A 20,998-nucleotide genomic window follows, 5' to 3' on the forward strand; every position below is an offset into this window, starting at 1 on the left:
TAGTTTGGTGATATTTCGCGACAGCATATAGGAGTTTATTTGCTTCTCGCAGTGCAGGCTTTTGGAGTATGCGGATTTGTTTTTTGGTACTCATTCTAAGTATTGGCAAGAATGGCTAATTGGCGGTGAAAATTGACCCGTGATTGTTTGTGTGGTGGGAATTGGTCGCCAAAATTACTCTGCGACAGTTTGCTGTAATTGCAGTCTCGTTGCCTCTAAAGAGCGCATTTTTCTTATCGAGTGTTTTGGGTGTAAACAACTCATCCGCCAGCAAGTCTTCTAAACGGTGTGAAGTTTAGCACGTGAAGATGAAAACCAAATTGATTCTAGTTCTGTTGGCAATCGTTCTCCGAACTACTACTAGTCACAAAGACGTCACCAATCTTTACTCGCAGAGCGAGAAAGTTTCCGCGCTTCAAGAAACATTGAAGACACTCTTAAAGTTACCGGAGATTGACACACAGGGAAAAGGCAACAGTGTCGACCCGCCGAAGCATCTTGTCCATCTCCTGGAACATTTATCAGAAGCTCGGGAATGGAGCGCAAGGAAAAATACGTGGAATACAATAAGAACACTGCAACCACGAACAGGTAGGCATTGTAACGTAAATGTTCCCTTCATATCATCGTATTTATCGCAGCTGTTTAAGCTTTGATGTTCCCCTTCCATTTCAATAAGAGCTATGAACTTGCGCTCCAACAGCGAACTGGCGCTGAAGTTCCATTATATGCGTCTCTACTTTGGCATTGAAAAGATCTGCCAGGTGACTGCTGCTGTGCCGTATAAATAGTAACGTCCCGCAGATCCACTTAAGGCAGGGTATAGAATTTTTACAAACTTGGAATACCAAAGTAGTACAGCGAAAGGGGACCAGTCCAGCAGATTGCAGAATCGATCAAATTTTCTATTCGTATTTGATTTACAATATTTCATTGCTGGTAAAGGGGTCAATGGGAATTATCACAATTTATTGACACTCTCTAGCGCAGAGCGATACATCTTACTAAACTTACAACTGAAAACATAAACTCTTCGCATAGATACCTCTGTAAATTGAATTAAAGCAAACGCTGGCCATTCTTTACACATGTGTGTCATCCCACTTTTTCTCTTGCTGACTTTGCAGCGTGGTGTTCTAAATCAGTAATTTTACTCTGGTAAAACAGGAACACAATTTCAATCTTTCATTTTTATCTAAAAAAATCTTACTTTGGATACCATATGAACCATCGGGTCACCTAAAAAAATATGTGAGTTATGTGTATGGATTTAATATATAACAAGTCTTGTCGAATGAACACACGACATAGCAATGTTTAGTCTTTTTCTTCTCCCGCCCTAGACCTAGCCAGAGTAGTCCTGTTTGCGGACGGGACTCGATGATGACAATATTACTTCCCTTCTCCGTGTCAGAATCGAGTCCGTACACCGTTTGAAAGCAGGGCTACTCTGGCCTAGCTTATATTGCATGGCCTAGAAATGATTTTCTACCGCTTCGCGAGAGTGAGATTTACTCACTGACTTACTGAAGTCGTCGTGTCGTGACCTTTTGGTAGTATAATGACTAATATGTGTTTTTTATCAGTTTAATTTAGAAGATGGGATGAAACGACTTTGTTAGGCTTCCCTTATCTCCTGCATCCGAATCCACTTTCGTTAAAATGTAATCAAAACCTTGAGGTCTCAGTCACAGATTGAAACTTAACTCGAGATATCATCAATAGGGCAACTACTCGCGATTACGTCCATAAAAAAACAAGCCGAAACCATCTCCTCACTAAGCACTACATTTTGTAATTAACCAAAAACCATCAATAAATTGCGTCGTCGGGAAAAGTAAAGAACGCCGATGTTGAGATGTGACGACTTTATTTGTGTCTTTGGGAACATGACGATTAAAAAAAAAGGAATATCGTGGATGTAATTGAAACTAGGAAAATTACCCTGATTGGGAACTAATTCCCAGTGTAATTTTATGAATTAGATTTGACGTCATATTGTGATATCATCACGTGATTGAAATGTATACTCAGATACTGAGAAGGGAAGTTAAGGAAAACGAGAACGGCGACGCTGAAGCTTTCTACGGTGACCCGAGTCAGTGACATGATAAGGGAGTTCCATGTTTGGAACAAGTGTGCGGTATGAAGAATGTTCATACGATCGCATTCAGAAGTAAACAACTCCATGTAAAAGTTTGTGTAGAAATATGCAGTTACAGGAGTCCGATTTCCGAAATACTGCCGATCATTGACGATCAATGACGAGTGTGACATAGTGGCATGCCACAAGATATGAATATATGATATACCCTTACTGAGGATGATCTCACTCCAGAAAAACAAGTTTGCACAACCACGATCAATTATCATCAATTAGGGGTCGTTTTAGACTACAAATTGTTTAATTATTAAGCTGAAAGGATCAAGGTGGACACAAATTGCTGGCAATTTTCTTTGTCAAAGTTACGTTTTGTTTTGTAAGATGGCATATGTCTTTTGTTTTTAACATTAATTCAATACTTTGTTGGCCATAACATGATCGCAAAAAAGGGTGCCACTTTAAGCAGTGCATTTTGGGTGTCTTCCAGTGCATATATCGTTTGTGTGTAGTTTATCATCGCCAGGATGAGCAGAAATCGATTCCCGCCAAAATACGTACGAAGTACAATCTCTATGGTAACCCGTTGAAATAACAATTATTATACCGCACAGTTAGTTTCGGGAGGGTGGGGTGGGAGGAAGGGCAAAGACCCCCCTGAAAAATGAGTCAATACACCCCGTGCTCACACAAAATACAGAGATGATGGCAGAGTTTAAACTGCAACCTTAGCTCTTGATCTAGTCCTGCCTGGGAGTCATGCTTGCAGACGAAGTACAGGACTCGATTTTGACAATGCTCCCGGTGAAGGAGAAGGGGGGGGGGGGGGCAATTGTATGAATCGAGTCCCGATTTACTCAATCTGTGAACAGTATCACTCTTGACAATGCCATTACATGTCAATAGGCCGACACAAACTGTGAATTTCATTGACCGTACGATTTGTTTTTGACACCCAACTGAAATTCGATGTCTGCACGAAAACGTTCTGGGGGTCTCTAAATTAGACGACGGAACCCCGGCAACGTAAGTTGAAAACACGGAGAGTGATGGGAAGGATAGTAATTTGAAAATGATGTCGTTGCCATAGCGACAAGTTCAGCACCAGTTATACAAACAAGTAAATTAATGTGCATGGATCAATATTTGTGAAGCGTATATAACTGCTAAGTATATGTAAATTATTGACAGTACATACAGTATATTTACACAAGGGTAGTTGTACACCAACTAATCTGTTTGATCACTTTCTCTCAGTTAATACCATCCTATTGTATTGGCTACAGCATATAGTAATTGACTAAGTGACTAGAATCATTTCACGATCAGCTAGTGTAAAAGATGTTTTGAACGACGAAACACACGGTACAGTTAAACAAATGCATACATACATACATACATACATACACACACATACATACATACATACATATACACACATACATACATACATACATACATACATACATACATACATACATACACACACACGCATACATACATACATACATACATACATACATACATACATACATACATACACACACACATAGTTACATACATACATACATACATACATACATACATACATACATACATACATACATACACACATACACACATACACACATACATACATACATACATACATACATACATACATACATACATACATACATACATACATACATACATACATACATACATACATACATACATACATACATACATACATACAGTGTAAAAGAAAACAAACAACATAATACACAAACTGTTCAGTAAAGTTTAAGAAAGGAGATATCTCCAAATTGCCATTATTAAGATAGCTCGTCATATCTTTTCTACATTTATTTTAATAGCCCCAAATATTTCAAAAAAAATCTCTGGGCTAATTATATCGTGACGTCAGTAAATTTTTGTAACTTTTATAATGCAACATAACTTAGATATTCGTAATCTTTAATTTAACTTATTTCATAAACATAACTGACTTAAAAAGACAACGGATCCAATGCAAAGACAACAGTAGAGCGGATAGTGTCTAAACTAATCGTAAAATGGTACTAAATTCGCACCTATTTGTTGAATATACTGATTGACCTACCCGTCGTTGGTTTGTTTCATCGACTTATTTATTTGTTGATAGGACTATCTGCATGACACGTAGTTTACAGCTCACAATGAATGAAGTCGAGTGTGTGTGTAAAGTATTTAACATTTACCATCTAAGCAAGTATTGTACCGTCATTAGCAAACATTCTTTCCCCTCATGTTAATCCGATTTTTAGTGCTTTCAAACTATCATGGAGGTATACTTGCGTAACGATTCACGTGAGGAGTATTAGATGTAAACCCCTGCCATTGATCGGCTGCTCTCTAAGCTAATCTCCTTCACTCTGTTTTTGTTTAGAAATCAATTGAATTGTTTCCGGTTATCAATTAGGCAAAAACACTTGAAAAGTACTGCGACATTGCCGACCTCGTGTACACCAGAACTTTTTAATATGCAGAATCTAGCCGTTGGTTTTCGAATCATAATCAAAGACAACACACAACGGTCAGCCTTCAGATTTAAAACCTTGAGTACTGTATTTTGTAAATATTAGAAGACACTAGATTTTGCGATTTATCCAATTTTTGATCGTTTTACTTTTAATGTATTTACCGAATGGCAAAAGACTCGTAAAATGAATTGACACATATCGGCCTGTGAGCATGATATATTAAGCTGTGTCGTATGGCGAGTTGACAGGCTCTCAAAGTAGAACGTGACAGGTTGCCATTAAGAAATGGCGAAAACAGCATTAACATTCTCATTGCACTGTCATCATTTTTATAGAAGATAGTATGGAAATTGTGGACCTGCAGGTTGTACAGAAACGTACTTTTATTATAAATTGATAAATTAGGTTACTGTTACAGTAACAGTTTTGTTTAGAAAGCATTGAACTTGAAGACAAGTAGTAAAACCATATAAAACAGTTTTGAAACAAGTTCATGTAAAACATGTTACAAGCTTGTCATAATTTGATCATATAAAAAAACTATATATTAAAGGGACACATGCTGTGTTGATACATTAAAGGGACACATACTGAGTTTATATGTTTTTGGGGTGTAATGTGTTATGTATATTAAAAGGTACTCAAAGTATTCTACTTGCTGAAGGATACGTATACTAAACCATCACTTGAAATTAACTGAACTCAAACCTGGTATTAGGATATAATTTATAAACGATCCGATGATGTAATATACTATACGTATCAAAAAATGTACACGAACTCCCAACTATATGCAATCAACAGTAACTGTTCTAAGAATGACAGAACACAAATTGTAAAGTCATAGAAGGTATGCATTGACTAGAATAGTTAAAGTCAATATTTTCATGTATGCAACTAACTCCCCCCCTCTCTCTCTCTCTCTCTCTCTCTCTCTCTCTCTCTCTCTCTCTCTCTCTCTCTCTCTCTCTCTCTCTCTCTCTCTCTCTCTCTCTCCCCATACACAGATATGCTCGTCCATTACCTATTATATTTATGCTAACGAAACAAACACCTTATCATCATAATGTCAACATTTTGTTCACAATGCACCTGTCAAAATTCAGTTGATAAACATAGTTGTGTCTATTTCAATGTAAGTAACAACCCTCAACTTCATCCATAATCAATTAGCCACTAGGAACATATCGGGTTTTCAACAATTGGCAACATTCCAAGTCTTTGAAATCGACATCACTGCAGTTGTACCATTTCAATGTACATATACACAGTGATGAACTAACTTCCTCAGTTTTAATAACACGACATGGCTTCATTTGTTTTGAGAGAAACGCATGACAGTTTGACCGGAAGACATATTTGAATTTCATAGCGGTCATTTGATTTATATATGTAATAATAATAAAAACCTCTAAAAAAAAATTAAAAATGTTTACGACGTGAATAAGGCTGTTCCAAACAGGATATTATGGGCAGATGTTTTTGATGAAGATTGATATTAATTATTCATATTTTAATACGTTCAAGGCTATTAGTAACTTTTCATTGAAAAAAAATTGTACGGTTTTGGGTGGGACGAGTACTGAATTATTTATACTATAATATCAACAAACTCCACAACTTGTTTTTGTAGTTTCTTCATTATATATGTCATCTCCCCAAGATTTGTGTGATCTTGACCCAAATTTTGAGAGGCTACAAGAACGGGAAATATTAACTACGACCCATAACACCAAAGTAAAGTATTTTCTGTATGTGCCACAGTCGTTTATAGCATCCATATCCAGTGTAAAAGTATACTGTTTCATTTGCTAATTGACTGCATTAGAAAGGCCACATGCTAGGCTTGTAAATAAACCAACTGAAACAGTGTACTTTTACACTTGATATGAATGCTATAAATGAGTGCAGCACATAGAGAAAGTGCTTTACTTCAGTGTTACTTGTTGTATTAGCAAATGAAACAGTATACTTTTACACTTGATATGGATGCTATAAACTAGTGTAGCACAGAGAGAAAGTGCTTTACTTCAGAGTTACTAGTTGTAATTTGGTGAAATCTCCTATCTTGATCTTTTTTATGACGTCTATTTGCATCACTTAACCTGATTACTGGCTCCGATGTGGACTTAAATAATACGACCACTACAATAGAAACGATCTGATAGACACAACGCCTAACAGATGGTAATATGTTGAACTCTCGGAAAATCCTTCATCGAATGACAAGATTCGAGGAAGGTGACTTTTTTTTCATGCCTGGCGACATTTTTTGCATCAGGTAAACAGAGATATACAGCTCGAGTCCGCAACGAAGTATATATGAGATGTAATTTATGAAACACGTGGAAAAATCGTCCATTTGAAAGAACAAGTTTGAGGAAGGTAAATTCTGCAACGGCTTCACACAGGCACTGCCGATTATTTGGTCCAATTAAAGAGTAAACAATGAAAAAAAGAAAAAAAAAGAAGAAGAAACGCGACTCCTCAAATCCGGATGTTGGGGATTCACCCTACTGAGGGAATGATGTATGAGGTATAGCGTATATAGCAATACTCTGAAGTTGTTCTATTTGAATTTCAACAGTTCCCAAGGATTGTTCATTAGTGAAGATGTAAGTCGTATGACTTTCCAAGGTTCCTCATTCACTTGCTCTAATTCGCTTAATATAACTACAAAGGAAACATTCTTGCTGTACTGATTACGAAACTTGCCAATTTTCCAACTCGTGGTAACCTAGGTGATGCAAATTGCGCTGAAACTACGCCATTTTGTCAATTGCAGTAGGTAATCCACGAAAAAAAAGCTATAAGCCTTTACTCTATTACACTGTGACGTCAGAACACAAGGTCCTTCACGAAAAAAATCCGAAACCCTTTCATGTCATGTCGTCAAAACATCTTCCTCACCAGGAACCTTTTCATCTTATCACCGAATTAACAATATATGATTATTGACTCATAAAGAACACCCACAGATACACACATTGTAATCCTTTCGAGCGAAAATGGACTCTGGAAAGCGTTTTGTTAGAACAGATATAGTGACGGGAGAAAATGTGAGATGTCCGTCCTCAGTAAGCTTTGCCTAAGCCTATCAAGCAGAAACGGAGGCGTGTATTGTGTGTTTTGTAGTCTTTACTTTGGAGTACATCAACACAAAAGGCGAACGAGGGTATTTACCAAAACAGTATGATTAAGCCCCACTGAAGCGAATCCACAGATTGTCTTTCTCCTTTGACTCTCAAGAACAATTATTGAAAACAATGTTTTCAACTAAATTAAAGCGGTGGAAGTACTCGCCGTTGTGGCTATAATTAAAGTCAATTCAACTCCTTTCAAAATGGTCATTAAGTATCATTTCGTCATGCCTGGACGAAAAGACACCTGACTAAGGTTGCATTCAGGATGAACAAAACGCGTATCTTTAAAATCCCAATAATTGGCCTAAGTGCACTCTTCCCCAAAACATTACTTTTTTTGCCGCACGACTAACAATCCAACCGTTCCTCGTAAAATGGTTATATTTAAAAGATTCTGCGTCTTCGAAAGAAGTTAGGGCGCAGACGACAAGTTTTGTCATAAAAGCCCGCCTTTGGACATAATACAGTTCTGGCGACGAACGGTCTGCTTCATGTTGAGTGATTAGAAAGAAATGGAATGGCAAGACAGAGTGCATTAAACAGCTTTTCATGACGAATGTTTCCCTTTCTGTGTCACCATTTTCAAAAAGAAACCACAACAGCGAGAGCTTCGTCTCGTTCTCACTGGGACACCGACGTCAGTAATGAGACAGGCCTCTGTTTCCTGCCTGTTGTTCTACACTGCACTGAGAGAACGTGAAACATTCCCCATCTGCAAATTCACGTCCCATGTTTTTTTTGGACCATAAATATTAGTGAATCCCCACCGTTGAAACATAAACGAACACTGCGCGAGAAAACCTTCTGCCTATGGCAACTACATGGTAGGCAAAAATACACTTACACTGCATGGTTCTGGAATCGGAATCAGAACGATAAAAAAGTACGTTGGAGAAGGTACCACAATGTATAGAAATTTATTGAATTGATTTATATACAGATACAACGATCTGTATACATAGACTTTGCTATTGGAAAGATGAGTAACCGAACCAGACCACTTAATCACCAAACGAGTAACCATATATATTGTACACGTATCTATGAAAAGTTAATTAACAAATCATCCTATTAGAGTCAACGAGGCAGCCAGTCAGACGGCTAACTAAGCCGTCCACTCATCACCACATGTACCAAAACACGTCGGCCCACCCACAAGCCTCTAAACTCAATCAAACCACGAAACCAAAATACGCATTATTCAACCGAGTGTGTGTATTCATTGCGAAACATATCTCTATTGATATCCGGCGTGGAACCAAGGAAGAACATGGAAAATAAATCATATCCGGCGTGGAACCAAGGAAGAACATGGACAATAAATCAGGAAATAAAGTGTGAGGTACAGACTACAGTCTGTCACTTTCTTAATTTAGGTGGTTAGTTTTGTTTCGTAGAGCTCACTTTGGAAATAGAATATTTTGCCATTATGACAAAAGAACTGTATGTTGTCAATCAACCTTCGCAGACTATAAAAGTATTAACGGAATGTCGACTTGCTTAGCATCGGAAAGATGAACGAGGCAGGCGATTGAAATATTGAAAAATCGTTAGCAGAACTAGAAATACAATAATCTGTTTTGATCATAATTAAAACAAAATTATAAGTTGTAGTATAGGCAACGCATGCTGTGCAAACAAACATACATGGAGGTTCAGCATCCAAAGGCAAGCTGAATTGACTACCGGGCGGCGGTACCTGTGGCTAACTCTGTTAGGGGGTGTGTGGCCAATACTGCCAACCCCAACCTCATTTTAGACACATTTTGATCAAAAACCAACAATACCCCATTTTAGACCCATTTTGACCAAAAAACCAACACTACCGTATTTTAGACCATTACAGGATTTTTAAACCAAAATATTTGTCCCATATTTAGGAAGTGGTGGATGGCAAAATGTAGTTATTACGCTTGTATTTAACCCTCAGGAGGCAACATTTTGGAGCAATTAATAGCACAGTGATAATTTGGTAAAGGAAAATGGAGCAAATTTTAGACTGATCAATATTGAATATATTGTAGAATGGACCCCATTTTAGACTCTTCAGCTCGAAAAAAACTACCCCATTTTAGACCAAAGGGCTCGAAAACTCACCCCAAAGGGTGGCACATATACAATTAGTTGAATAAGGGGAGTAGACCCCCCCCCCCCGAGAATTGACTCGGGACAGAAAGCTTACAGAGATATACCCAGTTTCCAGAAATATATACAACTGCAGTTTGTAATCCGTAAAGCAAAGTTATATACTATTAGATTATAATTTGCAACGCACACATAAAACTGAATGGACTCGGATCGAAGTAGACCGACTGAGTGAGGAACAGTCAGTTACCAGAAATACAACCTGTATTTGGACAATTCGTGAACTAAATTTAATTATATAAAATGTAAAATAAGATGCATAACAAGCTAACAAAGACTCGACATTCCTAGGCAAGCAGAAGCCGAGCTGAGTGATAATATTGATCGGAATTATGTTGCACTAAGTATTCGATCCGTCACCACACTTCAATTAAGTTATGGAGACTTCGCTTGGTATGAGAAAAGGCAGGGGTAAAATAACCGCTGTTACTCAGAAATTTGACATCCCCACAAGACGTTTAACATGGTATTTCTTCATGGGGCCAAGTACATACTTCTATACTTGCTTTGCAGAGCATAAGCAATTCCTTCTCCCCCGTTAACATTTTTTACGTTGAAGTACGCCAAGATTCCTGAACTGTATGTTTCTTTTTTATGTTTCAAATTTTTTATTAATTATATTAGGAATGTCAAAAATAATACCGCGACAAGATTCAAACTTAAAGCCTGCTAACTGTAACGTGTTCGAGATCTATTTCTATGCAAATAGGACGACATTAGTGTCTCCTAAATAAATGTTGATCCCTCTAAAGCCTCGGTTTAAGCATGCTAAGACCTTGAACTTTACATGCCGCGATGATTTGTATACGTGTACATAAAAGGTGACATCATTACTCTCGCGGGAGCGATGGCTCAAGATATGTAAGCCCGGAGCCGAGTTAAGACACTACGGGAGAACTGTAGAGATTTAGCACAGTTCGAGTTTGTCGTAACACCGCCAGGCCTCCTTGCGACAACGGTCGTGATAGAGCAAACTCTTCCCTGATCTGACTGTGGTCATTTCAAACAGTGTCGTCAAACCGCAACACCCCTTTGCGACAGCGATCGCGGGGGAGCACAAGAACATGATCCACGGGAGTGGATAAAATTATTCTAGTTCGCGAGGATGAGATTTTCACAGTAATTTATTCTATATGCACAAATCCAACAATTATAATGTCTCACTTCCAGGTTTACGGAATTAATAGCGATCCCACATCTAAGTTACGAAATTTCTTTTAAATTAATATAGGAGTACTTTTTCGACGTGTTAGTTTTGTCAGGATAAGACGCATCTCTCACTGATGTGTTGCATTGCTTTAAAATTCACAGCACTGTATAAATAAACATAAACCATTTTGCCAGAGATATGAACAGAAGGAAGCGGAACGAATGTCGAGATATCATTACTGCGAGAACACTATCAATAATAACTTACTACCAAACCAGAGTGACTGTAGAGTTCGTATTAGGCGGCACGATGTTTTTTTTAAACATCTCACTCAATATTTATTTGTTATGACTTACTAGTACATTAAACAAAAAAAAACCCAGACACTGATAGCGCGCAAACATATAAAATGATACATTTTATCTCACTGTCAACACAATTCAACATCGCTGTTGATGAAACCAGAAAGATTCAAATACAAAACTGTTTATTTGTGTTCACAGTTAGATAAAATGTAACATTTCATGTGTGTGCATGCACGCTATGAGTGTCTGTATTTTGTTTGTGGAATTCGTAACAAAAAACGTCCCGTGAGATGTAAAAAAACACCGTGCCGCCTAATTGAAACTCTATAGTCACTCTAGTTTGGTAGTAACTACATACATACATATAGTTCAGCATGTCACCTACAGTCAAATACGAACATTCTTTACGAACCATATCCACAATAGAGGAATACCCATACATAAGACTGATACACATTCAACAATGGTAATGAATGGTACACGGCATTGCTGAGATGATTCGGAAAAAAAATGAACACAGCTGACGAGGAGAGAGGAGGAGACTTAAAAGTTATGAGGGCGCTCGCTGAGAAAAGAGAAGAAAAGAGAAAAAAAGAGGAGAAAGTGAGATTAGTTAAACAACCCGCTGTAACCATGCCAACCTAATGCAAAAATGATCAACAGTCTACTACATTCAACCAACCATAACAGTATGCAACGTAATAACTTCAATTGTTTTTCACCTTTACTTATCCCATGCAAAGTTACCTTCCACAACCTAATATTACATCCAACTCATCTTGAAAAACAAGCCTGCTGAGCTGCCAGTTGAAGATTCTGACCGTTTTTCATTCTCATACTCAATAGTTCTTCGTGCACGAATAACCAATCACAAACCAACGCAGTCTCATGACCAACCGAACTAAACCAACCACGGCTCATCCAAACCGCAACTAATATTTAACTAACCCAAAATAGCATAAACATTGACTCCAATAATTAACAAAACCATATTAACTACCAATAAAGGCAAACTTAACCCGGCATATATACTATTACAATTTAGATCGATAGCTTAGTAACACAATTTGGAAATATGCTACCTGCAATAAGCCACAACAACTGAATACACACTGTAATAATTTATAACGGCAATATCTAAAATAAATAAATAAATAAATAAATAAATAAATAAACAACAACAACAACAACAACAACAACAACAACAACGATAACAACCCATCGATGGCAAATAAACATGTGATGTGGTTCGAATAAATGTTGAACTATTATTTTATGTCGAAATATATCCGTAAAAATGTCAAAAAAATCTAAAAAATCTAATATTTTCATACACCAGCCGTTCTGAGAATGTAAATACACAGCAGAAAAACGAAAATCGATTGCCGTATATTGTCTTTTAATACATAATATGTACACACCTTAATGGTGACGCCGCCTTGCAAACAATTTAAAATTTATCTGAATCTCGATCGGTAGTATAAATACAAGTCATGGTTCAAATAACACTTCAAGCATTTACATCACCATGGATACTTCATGATTGACAAACTGGTGTGTTTTTCATCACAACCTAGCTAATTTTAAAATAACTTAGCGAACAACTATATAACTAGAACGAATGGAGAGAACGGAAGGCGAAAAAATACAACAAATATTTTGGGATTCCTTTGTCCCGTATGGAAATAAATACATGCAACTGGTCTTTTACGGGTAGTCAAAGGTCAATATCTGTTCAACTTCTTCCACGTTTGCCGCGCCCCCTTTTCGGTCCCCAGTTCAAATACACCACTTATTTCACAAACATCCTCGGTATGAAAAGTTGACTTTCCCTCGCTGCGAAGTTCATAGCTTGATAGTTACAGGCTTGTTATAATGTCGTCAACACACAAAGTTGCTATGGCAACACATATCATGGGACAGTATATATCTCTCTCTCGATTACAAAATGAAACTGGGGAACACAGAAAGCACTTTAATCTAACGCTTTGAAGGAAAACAGAAGCACAAGCTACGTCGTGTAGGCGAGATAATGCGCTACTCTTATCGGCTCAATCTCACCATCTCAGGCGGACTGTAGCTAGCTCAAGGGAAAAACCGCCGGCGGGTACCCTGCACGGGTTTCAACCGATACTTGTAGTTAAGCAAACATATACATGTTTTGGTTTACACAAGAGGCAATTACATTCCAACGAAAAGTATGATTACTACACCGAACCTCGCCACACGATTAAGAAAATATGCCCCCAAATACCATCCCAGAAACATTAGTAAACAGTTTCTATGGTTGGCCGTATCCTTTACTTGAAACCACAAAAAGGTACTGAAAATTGACACCAAAGTGACCTCTCACTGCGTATCAAGTCAATCACCGACTTCATTATTCGACTGTGTTACATAGTTTGGTGTCGTTGGATTTTCAACTAAGTGAATTAAACCGCTAAATTGGCATGTACTTGAGGGGACTGAGTGAAAAATACCAACTATTAGTTGAATATCTTGGCCATGCACATTTAATTTTTCGTTTTCCGAATATTTAAGAAATGATAAAGGAGTGAGTAAATTAATTCTAAAACTATTTTTACGTGGCTTACATTGAAGTGTGTGTCCTTTCCAATACCACTGTCTGAACAGTAATTGTCAGACTCTTGAAAGCCCGAATAATGTTGTAATTAATATTATTGCGAAATGCAGAGAACCGTCATTTTATCACAGTGTACTATGTAGCTGCAATGTTTGCCATTTTCAGTATCTCTGTATCTACACGAATAGGTAGAACAGCAAACACGTTTCAGCGTTGAAATGGTAAACACACACGAGCTTCGATTCTGAACATTTTATAAATTCCTATTGACTTACTGGTAGCAACAGTGTATTCCATAGGTTAGAACTGTTGTCTGCGATATACTCCCATTAAATTTTTATTAAACTCATATATTTAACTTGAAGTTAGAGCTAACGAGCTGCTCACGCCTTTTCTCTATTAATAAAGTCTCCGAAATATTCCAGTTAAACGTTCGTTTACCACAGACGCGACACATTTCCCATCGCTTCTCAATGTATGGATGGTACACCAGAGAGCGACAAGTAGTGTGTGTATCCCCGGAGGCCTCGATATCGCGGTCGTTGACAAGCCGATGTTTTGAATGCCATAGACCAAGTGCTAGTCGTGATGGTCATTTAGCGACGCTCTTGAAATACGAATAAGGCATACTCTGCATGGCCAGCCTAGATCACAGCGAATGAATCTTACAGTTGTATCCCTTGATTTTCACACTTATATATACGGCAGTGGAAGCCGACAACCATGTCTATTCTTAGTTAGCCGAAAGCTCGGTTTCCGCTGCCGCATTGTAGATAATTGATAATGAGACATCTTTCCGCGCCATCGTAACGACTGCTCTCGTTACGGCAATCCCGTCAACGGAAAAAAATTATCTGGTTTACGGAAACGTCTTCCCTTCCTTTATGCATGTATATTTGAATTTATGCCCACAAAGGAGCAGCACCAACAGTTATGTTTACATGAGGTACATTTAGTCGGGGAGAGAGAGAGAGAGAGAGAGAGAGAGAGAGAGAGAGAGAGAGAGAGAGAGAGAGAGAGAGAGAGAGAGAGAGAGAGAGAGAGAGAGAGAGAGAGAGAGAGAGAGAGAGAGAGAGAGAGAGAGAGAGAGAGAGAGAGAGAGAGAGAGAGAGAGAGAGAGAGAGAGAGAGAGAGAGAGAGAGAGAGAGAGAGAGAGAGAGAGAGAGAGAGAGAGAGAGAGAGAGAGAGAGAGAGAGAGAGAGAGAGAGAGAGAGATCAAAACGACAGATAGCTTCTAGATTTCGATCAGATAGCTTCTAGACTATGTATGGTACATTGCACCTATCCATCCTTTCCGTGAGGTTATTACTCAGTCTAGTGTTATTGTTCATAGAATCTTTCAGGGGTTACAGACCACGTTAGCACCCAGACTACTCATTACTAAACTCGATTACGTGATATATAATATGACATAGATGAGATTATTAGGATCGTAGATGTGCAAAACTTCGGCTATCGTCTCTGCCATTTTCACTCACAGCAACACATTCAAGCACTCACTCACTCACTCATGTTGTTAAACAACTTGTTTGTCAAGTTAATACGTTAACAGTTAAAAATAGTTGCTCATCATCCTCGGCCAGAGAACATATTTCTGCAGAAGCAACTTTGGACGGTGCCGTAAAAAGGCCTGTATCGTTTACGACGCTGCAAAATATGTATCTGCAAACGTTTACAATGTATTGATCTCTATATACCCATATGTCCGAATACTTGCCATTTAATCATCCGAGAGCAAATTTGAAATTATTGTAGTTATTGGCATAACATAGCATATTAGTCGCCAGTGAAATATGTGATTGTATATTTTACAATATTTCCTGTCACTGAGATAATTGCTGTTTTTACTTCCAATAATACATGCTGACATTAATGTTATTACCGTTTAGTTATTTTGATTGAACACTGCCGTAGGTATTTCTCCGAGCATATGTCGCCAGCTAGCCCATGCCTCCTCGCAGTTTCGTTCCTCGACTGCTTGCCACGGAAATGGATAAAACCACAAATGTTCTTATAAAGGTAGTCGCCGCCGTGCTTGAAATGCATGGCCACGGGCTTTCCTTGTCTGTGCCTGGCTCAACAACGCAGGAAATGGAACTACCACACGTTGAGCATTGGACTAACGCAAAGTTATCATGGCGCTGAAATTTAAAAAACCCAGGCCTAGGGCAGAGAAATAAATAGAACGTAATTCTCATAGCCAACAACATACGAAAAGGTGGTCATTTTAAATTTGACCCCGGTGCTAATGCAAGGTCATGGCAGAAACACTTTCTTGCACAGTTTTACGGAATCAGAGAAAGACATGGGTGGGGAAGGGAAAAATCGTCATGCTCATATTAACCAATATGTAAAATGTAACCATGTTAATGTTGACCATCCCATTCCTCCAAGTTGAAAGAAATTGACGATTCGGGCGGAGAAATTAAAAACCGTACGAAAATTTAGCTTCTGATACCGAGGCCAACCGAAACATCAACTTAACAACCCCACCATCTTATACTGGCTATGAAAACACATGGCAATGTCGCAGTAAGAAAAAAAAAAGAACCGCCGGGCAAATACACCGTGTGTTTGTATGTTGTTTGACATAGTTTGGTCAGATGATATCAAAATATAACACTGATACCATGTATGTTTTCCTTCCTCTGCTGTAGGTCTTTATTGTGAAAGGGACAGTGTGTTCGTTTTCGACATGTCTTCACTTCCGCCAGAAGAGACAATTATATCTATACAGCTCCATTTCTTCAAATTTAAAATGGATACCAGTGAGGACGATCATGAAAGACTAAAACTAGACATCTTAAAGTTGAAGGACGATAAAAATTGCCAAGTGATACGCTCTTTAAATGTGCCGTTGCCTAGCTACGGTTGGCAGGTTGCAGATGTTACGAATGATATTAACACTACAATGGGTCTTCTATCAGGTAATTTTGGAGCCAGATTTAAAGTTGAGAGGGTGCCGTCGTTTTCAACTCATCGACCAGGTAAAAGTACTTTGTATGATTTCGAAAGGAAGGTTGCGATGCACGCGAGTCCTTTTGTCATGATCTTTACGAAGGACCCTAATCTCAAAGAAGAGAAGGTAGACCACGTGCAACGGAACTTTGAGACTGAAATCGACAGCTCTGGACTTGAACCCGAGGATTCTGTTATTGGAGGTAATGGGACCTTGAACCATCGATGGAAAAGAGGCGCGAAAACCTTTTCGCTAATGACAAATGAATATCCTGAAGTTGTAGATGAAGAGACTTACTACACCGCCACCGACACATTTCCGAAGTTTACCGAACGGAATCGAAAACGGCAGTCAAAGAAACGTACGCGCACGCGAACACGAAAGATGAAATCAAAACGAAAACACACGAAGACCTTGCTAGAGAAACAGAGGAAGAAAAGCAGAAAGAAAGAAGATGATGAAATAGAGCAATATCCATTCAGTTTGTGTTCAAGGCGGGTTATGAGGGTAGATTTTGGTATGATCGGTTGGAATGCATACGTCATTTCGCCAAAGTCGTTTGATGCTTATTATTGTGCCGGGGAATGTCCTTTCCCAATGACAAAGGTAAGATTACCTTTTTTTTTTTTTTTTAAAACTTAAAATTATTTTAAAAAGATAGGTTTGTAGAACTTACACAGTTATTGAATCAACAACGTTGTTCTTTCCTCTGGAGCCGAATTTTGTATCACTGAGAGCGTTTATAAGTTCTTGTATTTCGGCTACATCACACAGCCTTTTTCAGCTGTTATTATACATGATTAAATGACGGGTGTAGTTGTCTGAGACTATTCAAGGCAAAAACTGAACAATATTATCTGCGTTTGACAAAGAGCACGATTTACAATGAGAGTGGAACTGTTTCTCGAAACTCACCTACAACTTGTACCTATATCACGTAAAATCTGGTTTGTCAAAGATTAATTGAGTACTAGTAATACTTACAATGACTTTTAGCCATGGAAACAGAAAATGTGAAAAGTAAATCAACTCTCATAAAAAAGCGTCCCATATAGGAAAACAATCTTCATTACTATTACGACGTAATATATACACGGTCTGTTTTGCGCCAAAATCAAAGTAAATATTACCCGAAAATTTCTGATCTTTGCGAGAAGTCTGCAATATATTTTTGGCGCGAAAATATCAGCAGTGACCTATCAAATCTCTAACAGCATTCGCACATAGCGCTGTCATCGATATTGTTGTCTCTCGGGTTTTGTAACATTTTTTGAGAACATGAAACATTTACAGAATGGCAAGGGATAGGAAACGTGATCTATTATTGCGATTAAAGAAAACATCGCGGACCTAACGACAGTTTGAAGTGTCGTCAGCCAATCAGATAACATTTGCTGACAATGTGACCCCCATCCCACATCGACCTTTTAAGCTGATATGTTACGTTACGGCATATTAACCGTCAAGGAAAGTTAGCATAGCAAACGATATTGTACCTGTAATAAGTTTTAATATATGGAATTTTGTCTTTGGTGCTGAAGTTCAAGTTTATTTGCATTATGTTATAGTAATAAACTGTCAATGAGGCTTTCAAGTTCAAGTGTGACATGAAGGTGGGGATGGGGGTGGGGGATATGGGTGGGGTGGGGTAGGGCAGGGCAGACCGTCTGTTTCATCTGCATATCCCGTGAGTATATACTGTACCTCTAACACTGTAACAGTGTCTGGGAATAGCATGGTCCGCTTTGTGAAACCACTCACTACCTCACTTGCTTCTAGAAATTAGAAATCCATAAACTAGAGTCAGTAGGTAATGAAATAATATGATTGTATTTATCTAATTCTTGCCCCCCCCCCGCCCGAAACAAAGCACATAGTCAAACCAAACATAAAGAAAACAGTTTTGACATGTGAAGTTCAAGGAAGATGCAAGTCGAATGAAAGTATGCAAAAATTGAAGTCATTATCACGTCTTTACCTGAAATTCATATCACCAAGTTTTCAACTCTCTTTATGATATTAAGCCGTGTTCTCAATTTCGAATTCTCAACTAGAAAGATTATGTATCAACAACGTTGTTCCTTCCTATTTTGTATTATTTCTGAGCTCAGAGCGTTAATAAGTTCGTGTATTTCGGCTACATCACACAGCCTTTTTCAGCTGTTATATGCATGATTAAATGACGGGTGCAGTTTTCTGAGACTATTCAAGGCAAAAACTGAACCCTTCGTCGTTGTTGGCGCCCTTCTGAAGGAATGTTGTACATATCATTTTCACCGACTGGATATACTAGGGGAGCTCCTCTTCACATTATTCATAGTTCTTTTTTTATATTTCACAGGATCTCAACCCATCTAATCACGCTGCTGTTCAGAGTATAGTTCACGCTCTCGAAGCTGTTAAGGGAGTGCCACCCCCGTGTTGTGTCCCGGATAAGCTCTCTCCGCTTAGTATTCTGTATTTCGATGAAAACAGGAACGTGGTTTTGAAAGTGTACCCAAATATGTCGGTGGATACCTGTGCATGTCGATGAAGTGTGTGTATAAAGATACTTTCCTAAATGCTGCTGCGGTGACTGTGTTTTAAAGAGATCTCGTTCTACTATGTTATACCCCAAGTAAAGTTACATGTAATAATATATGCGCTAGCTGAGAGATCTCGCGTGATGTGTTCCGGACTGTGACATCATTTACGGAACCCTCTCGGCCTACTTCCCGAACACTATGTGTTCATCCTTTCGTCCGTTTTTGGATTGTGTATATTTATGGCTGATGTGTTTGCAGTGTAATCGGCAAGACAAAGGACTTATTTATTTCCAATTTCGCGAATGCTAAATAACGAAGCAGACATGACAGAAACGTATACGTAAACAAGAGAAGGTGACAATATTAAATATCACCGAAGATGGCGCTATATAAGATGGATTAAACTGGAAATACGTATGTTGAACTTTGCCGATACACGATAACTTGTAAAAAATGGATATGTAGACGATATATGGTAGTTTAATGCATGATATAACTTGTATATGTGTTCGATTTACAAATTTGGCAATGCATGAAGATTTGTCAATCCAAAAGCCCGTTTCCGAGCGTTTCTAAAAAGAGATCCTATTTCTTGAATAGCGCCCTCTTATGGCAGACAAATTTGGAGAGGAGATATGGTATGTTTTTCAGAGTTACATATTGGGGAATAGATGTCTATAAATATAAATACCCACGTCACTTTAGTATCATAGACTAGCAAAGATAGCCATATAATTTGTAAACGCGAATTATACACTGTAAAAATAAGGGAGTAAAATTAAGATATAAAAAAAAATGAGTAAAAAAGAAACGCAAAAGGAAACTGACTGTTAGGTACTAGGTTAGGTTAGGACTTCACCTGAACTTCGGTCAATGTATGCTTTTATTTCGAAAGATTTACTGACGATAATTATTGGAAGAGTTCGCATGTTTTGGACAACACTAACCGCAACTGAGTCACACATGTTCTTGTGACATTTCGAAACCCCCCCCCCCCCATGAATTAAAGTGGCACAGGTTGTAACCGAGACATCCTTTCCAACTTCAGTCGATGTACAGATATCGCAGTTTAATGATACATTGCAACGTATTCAGAAGTAAACACTAGTCACCACAGGGTAGTTATCGTCAGATATGCTCAATGAAGCTTGGATGCCAGGACTATATAATCATTTGTTAATTTATTGGTAACCAAAAAATTACGTCATTAGAAAGACATTTTTGTGAGAGCTCTGCCATTTGATAGTCAGTATTCAGCATGTTAATTAGCTTGAATAATTACATTTCGGTATGAAACAACTGTGATCACTAAAACACATGATGCTACGGACTATGTCCCTGTAACTGTGTTGTTTAATGGTAAGCCTAAACAGAAAACAATTAATGTAGAATACGCATCAGAAATAAACTTTTAAAAGTTTGCTGATACTTTCTTTAAGAAAACTCCAACCTATTCTCAGTTACAATATAAAATTGATAAAAAATGTTGGGTCACCATAAAAATCTTTGAAATAGAGGTCAGTCATTTTAGAATCCAATATGGCTGCTGAATCCAATATGGCCGCCGTATACTGCGTTAACG

General features: G+C 38.1%; 1 protein-coding gene across 1 annotated transcript; it reads left to right on the plus strand.

The window, feature by feature from the left end:
• The first annotated feature begins 308 nt into the window (after positions 1-308).
• LOC144452293 (growth/differentiation factor 10-like) lies at positions 309-20,077 on the plus strand. Its single transcript, XM_078143363.1, has 3 exons — positions 309-591; positions 16,590-17,497; positions 19,233-20,077. The coding sequence occupies exons 1-3, from the start codon at positions 309-311 to the stop codon at positions 19,422-19,424; spliced, it is 1,383 nt and encodes a 460-aa protein (XP_077999489.1). The 3' UTR covers positions 19,425-20,077.
• The last annotated feature ends 921 nt before the right edge of the window (positions 20,078-20,998 follow it).

Source organism: Glandiceps talaboti, chromosome 22 (genome assembly GCF_964340395.1).
Source record: "Glandiceps talaboti chromosome 22, keGlaTala1.1, whole genome shotgun sequence".
Classification (NCBI taxonomy): Eukaryota; Metazoa; Hemichordata; class Enteropneusta; family Spengelidae; genus Glandiceps; species Glandiceps talaboti.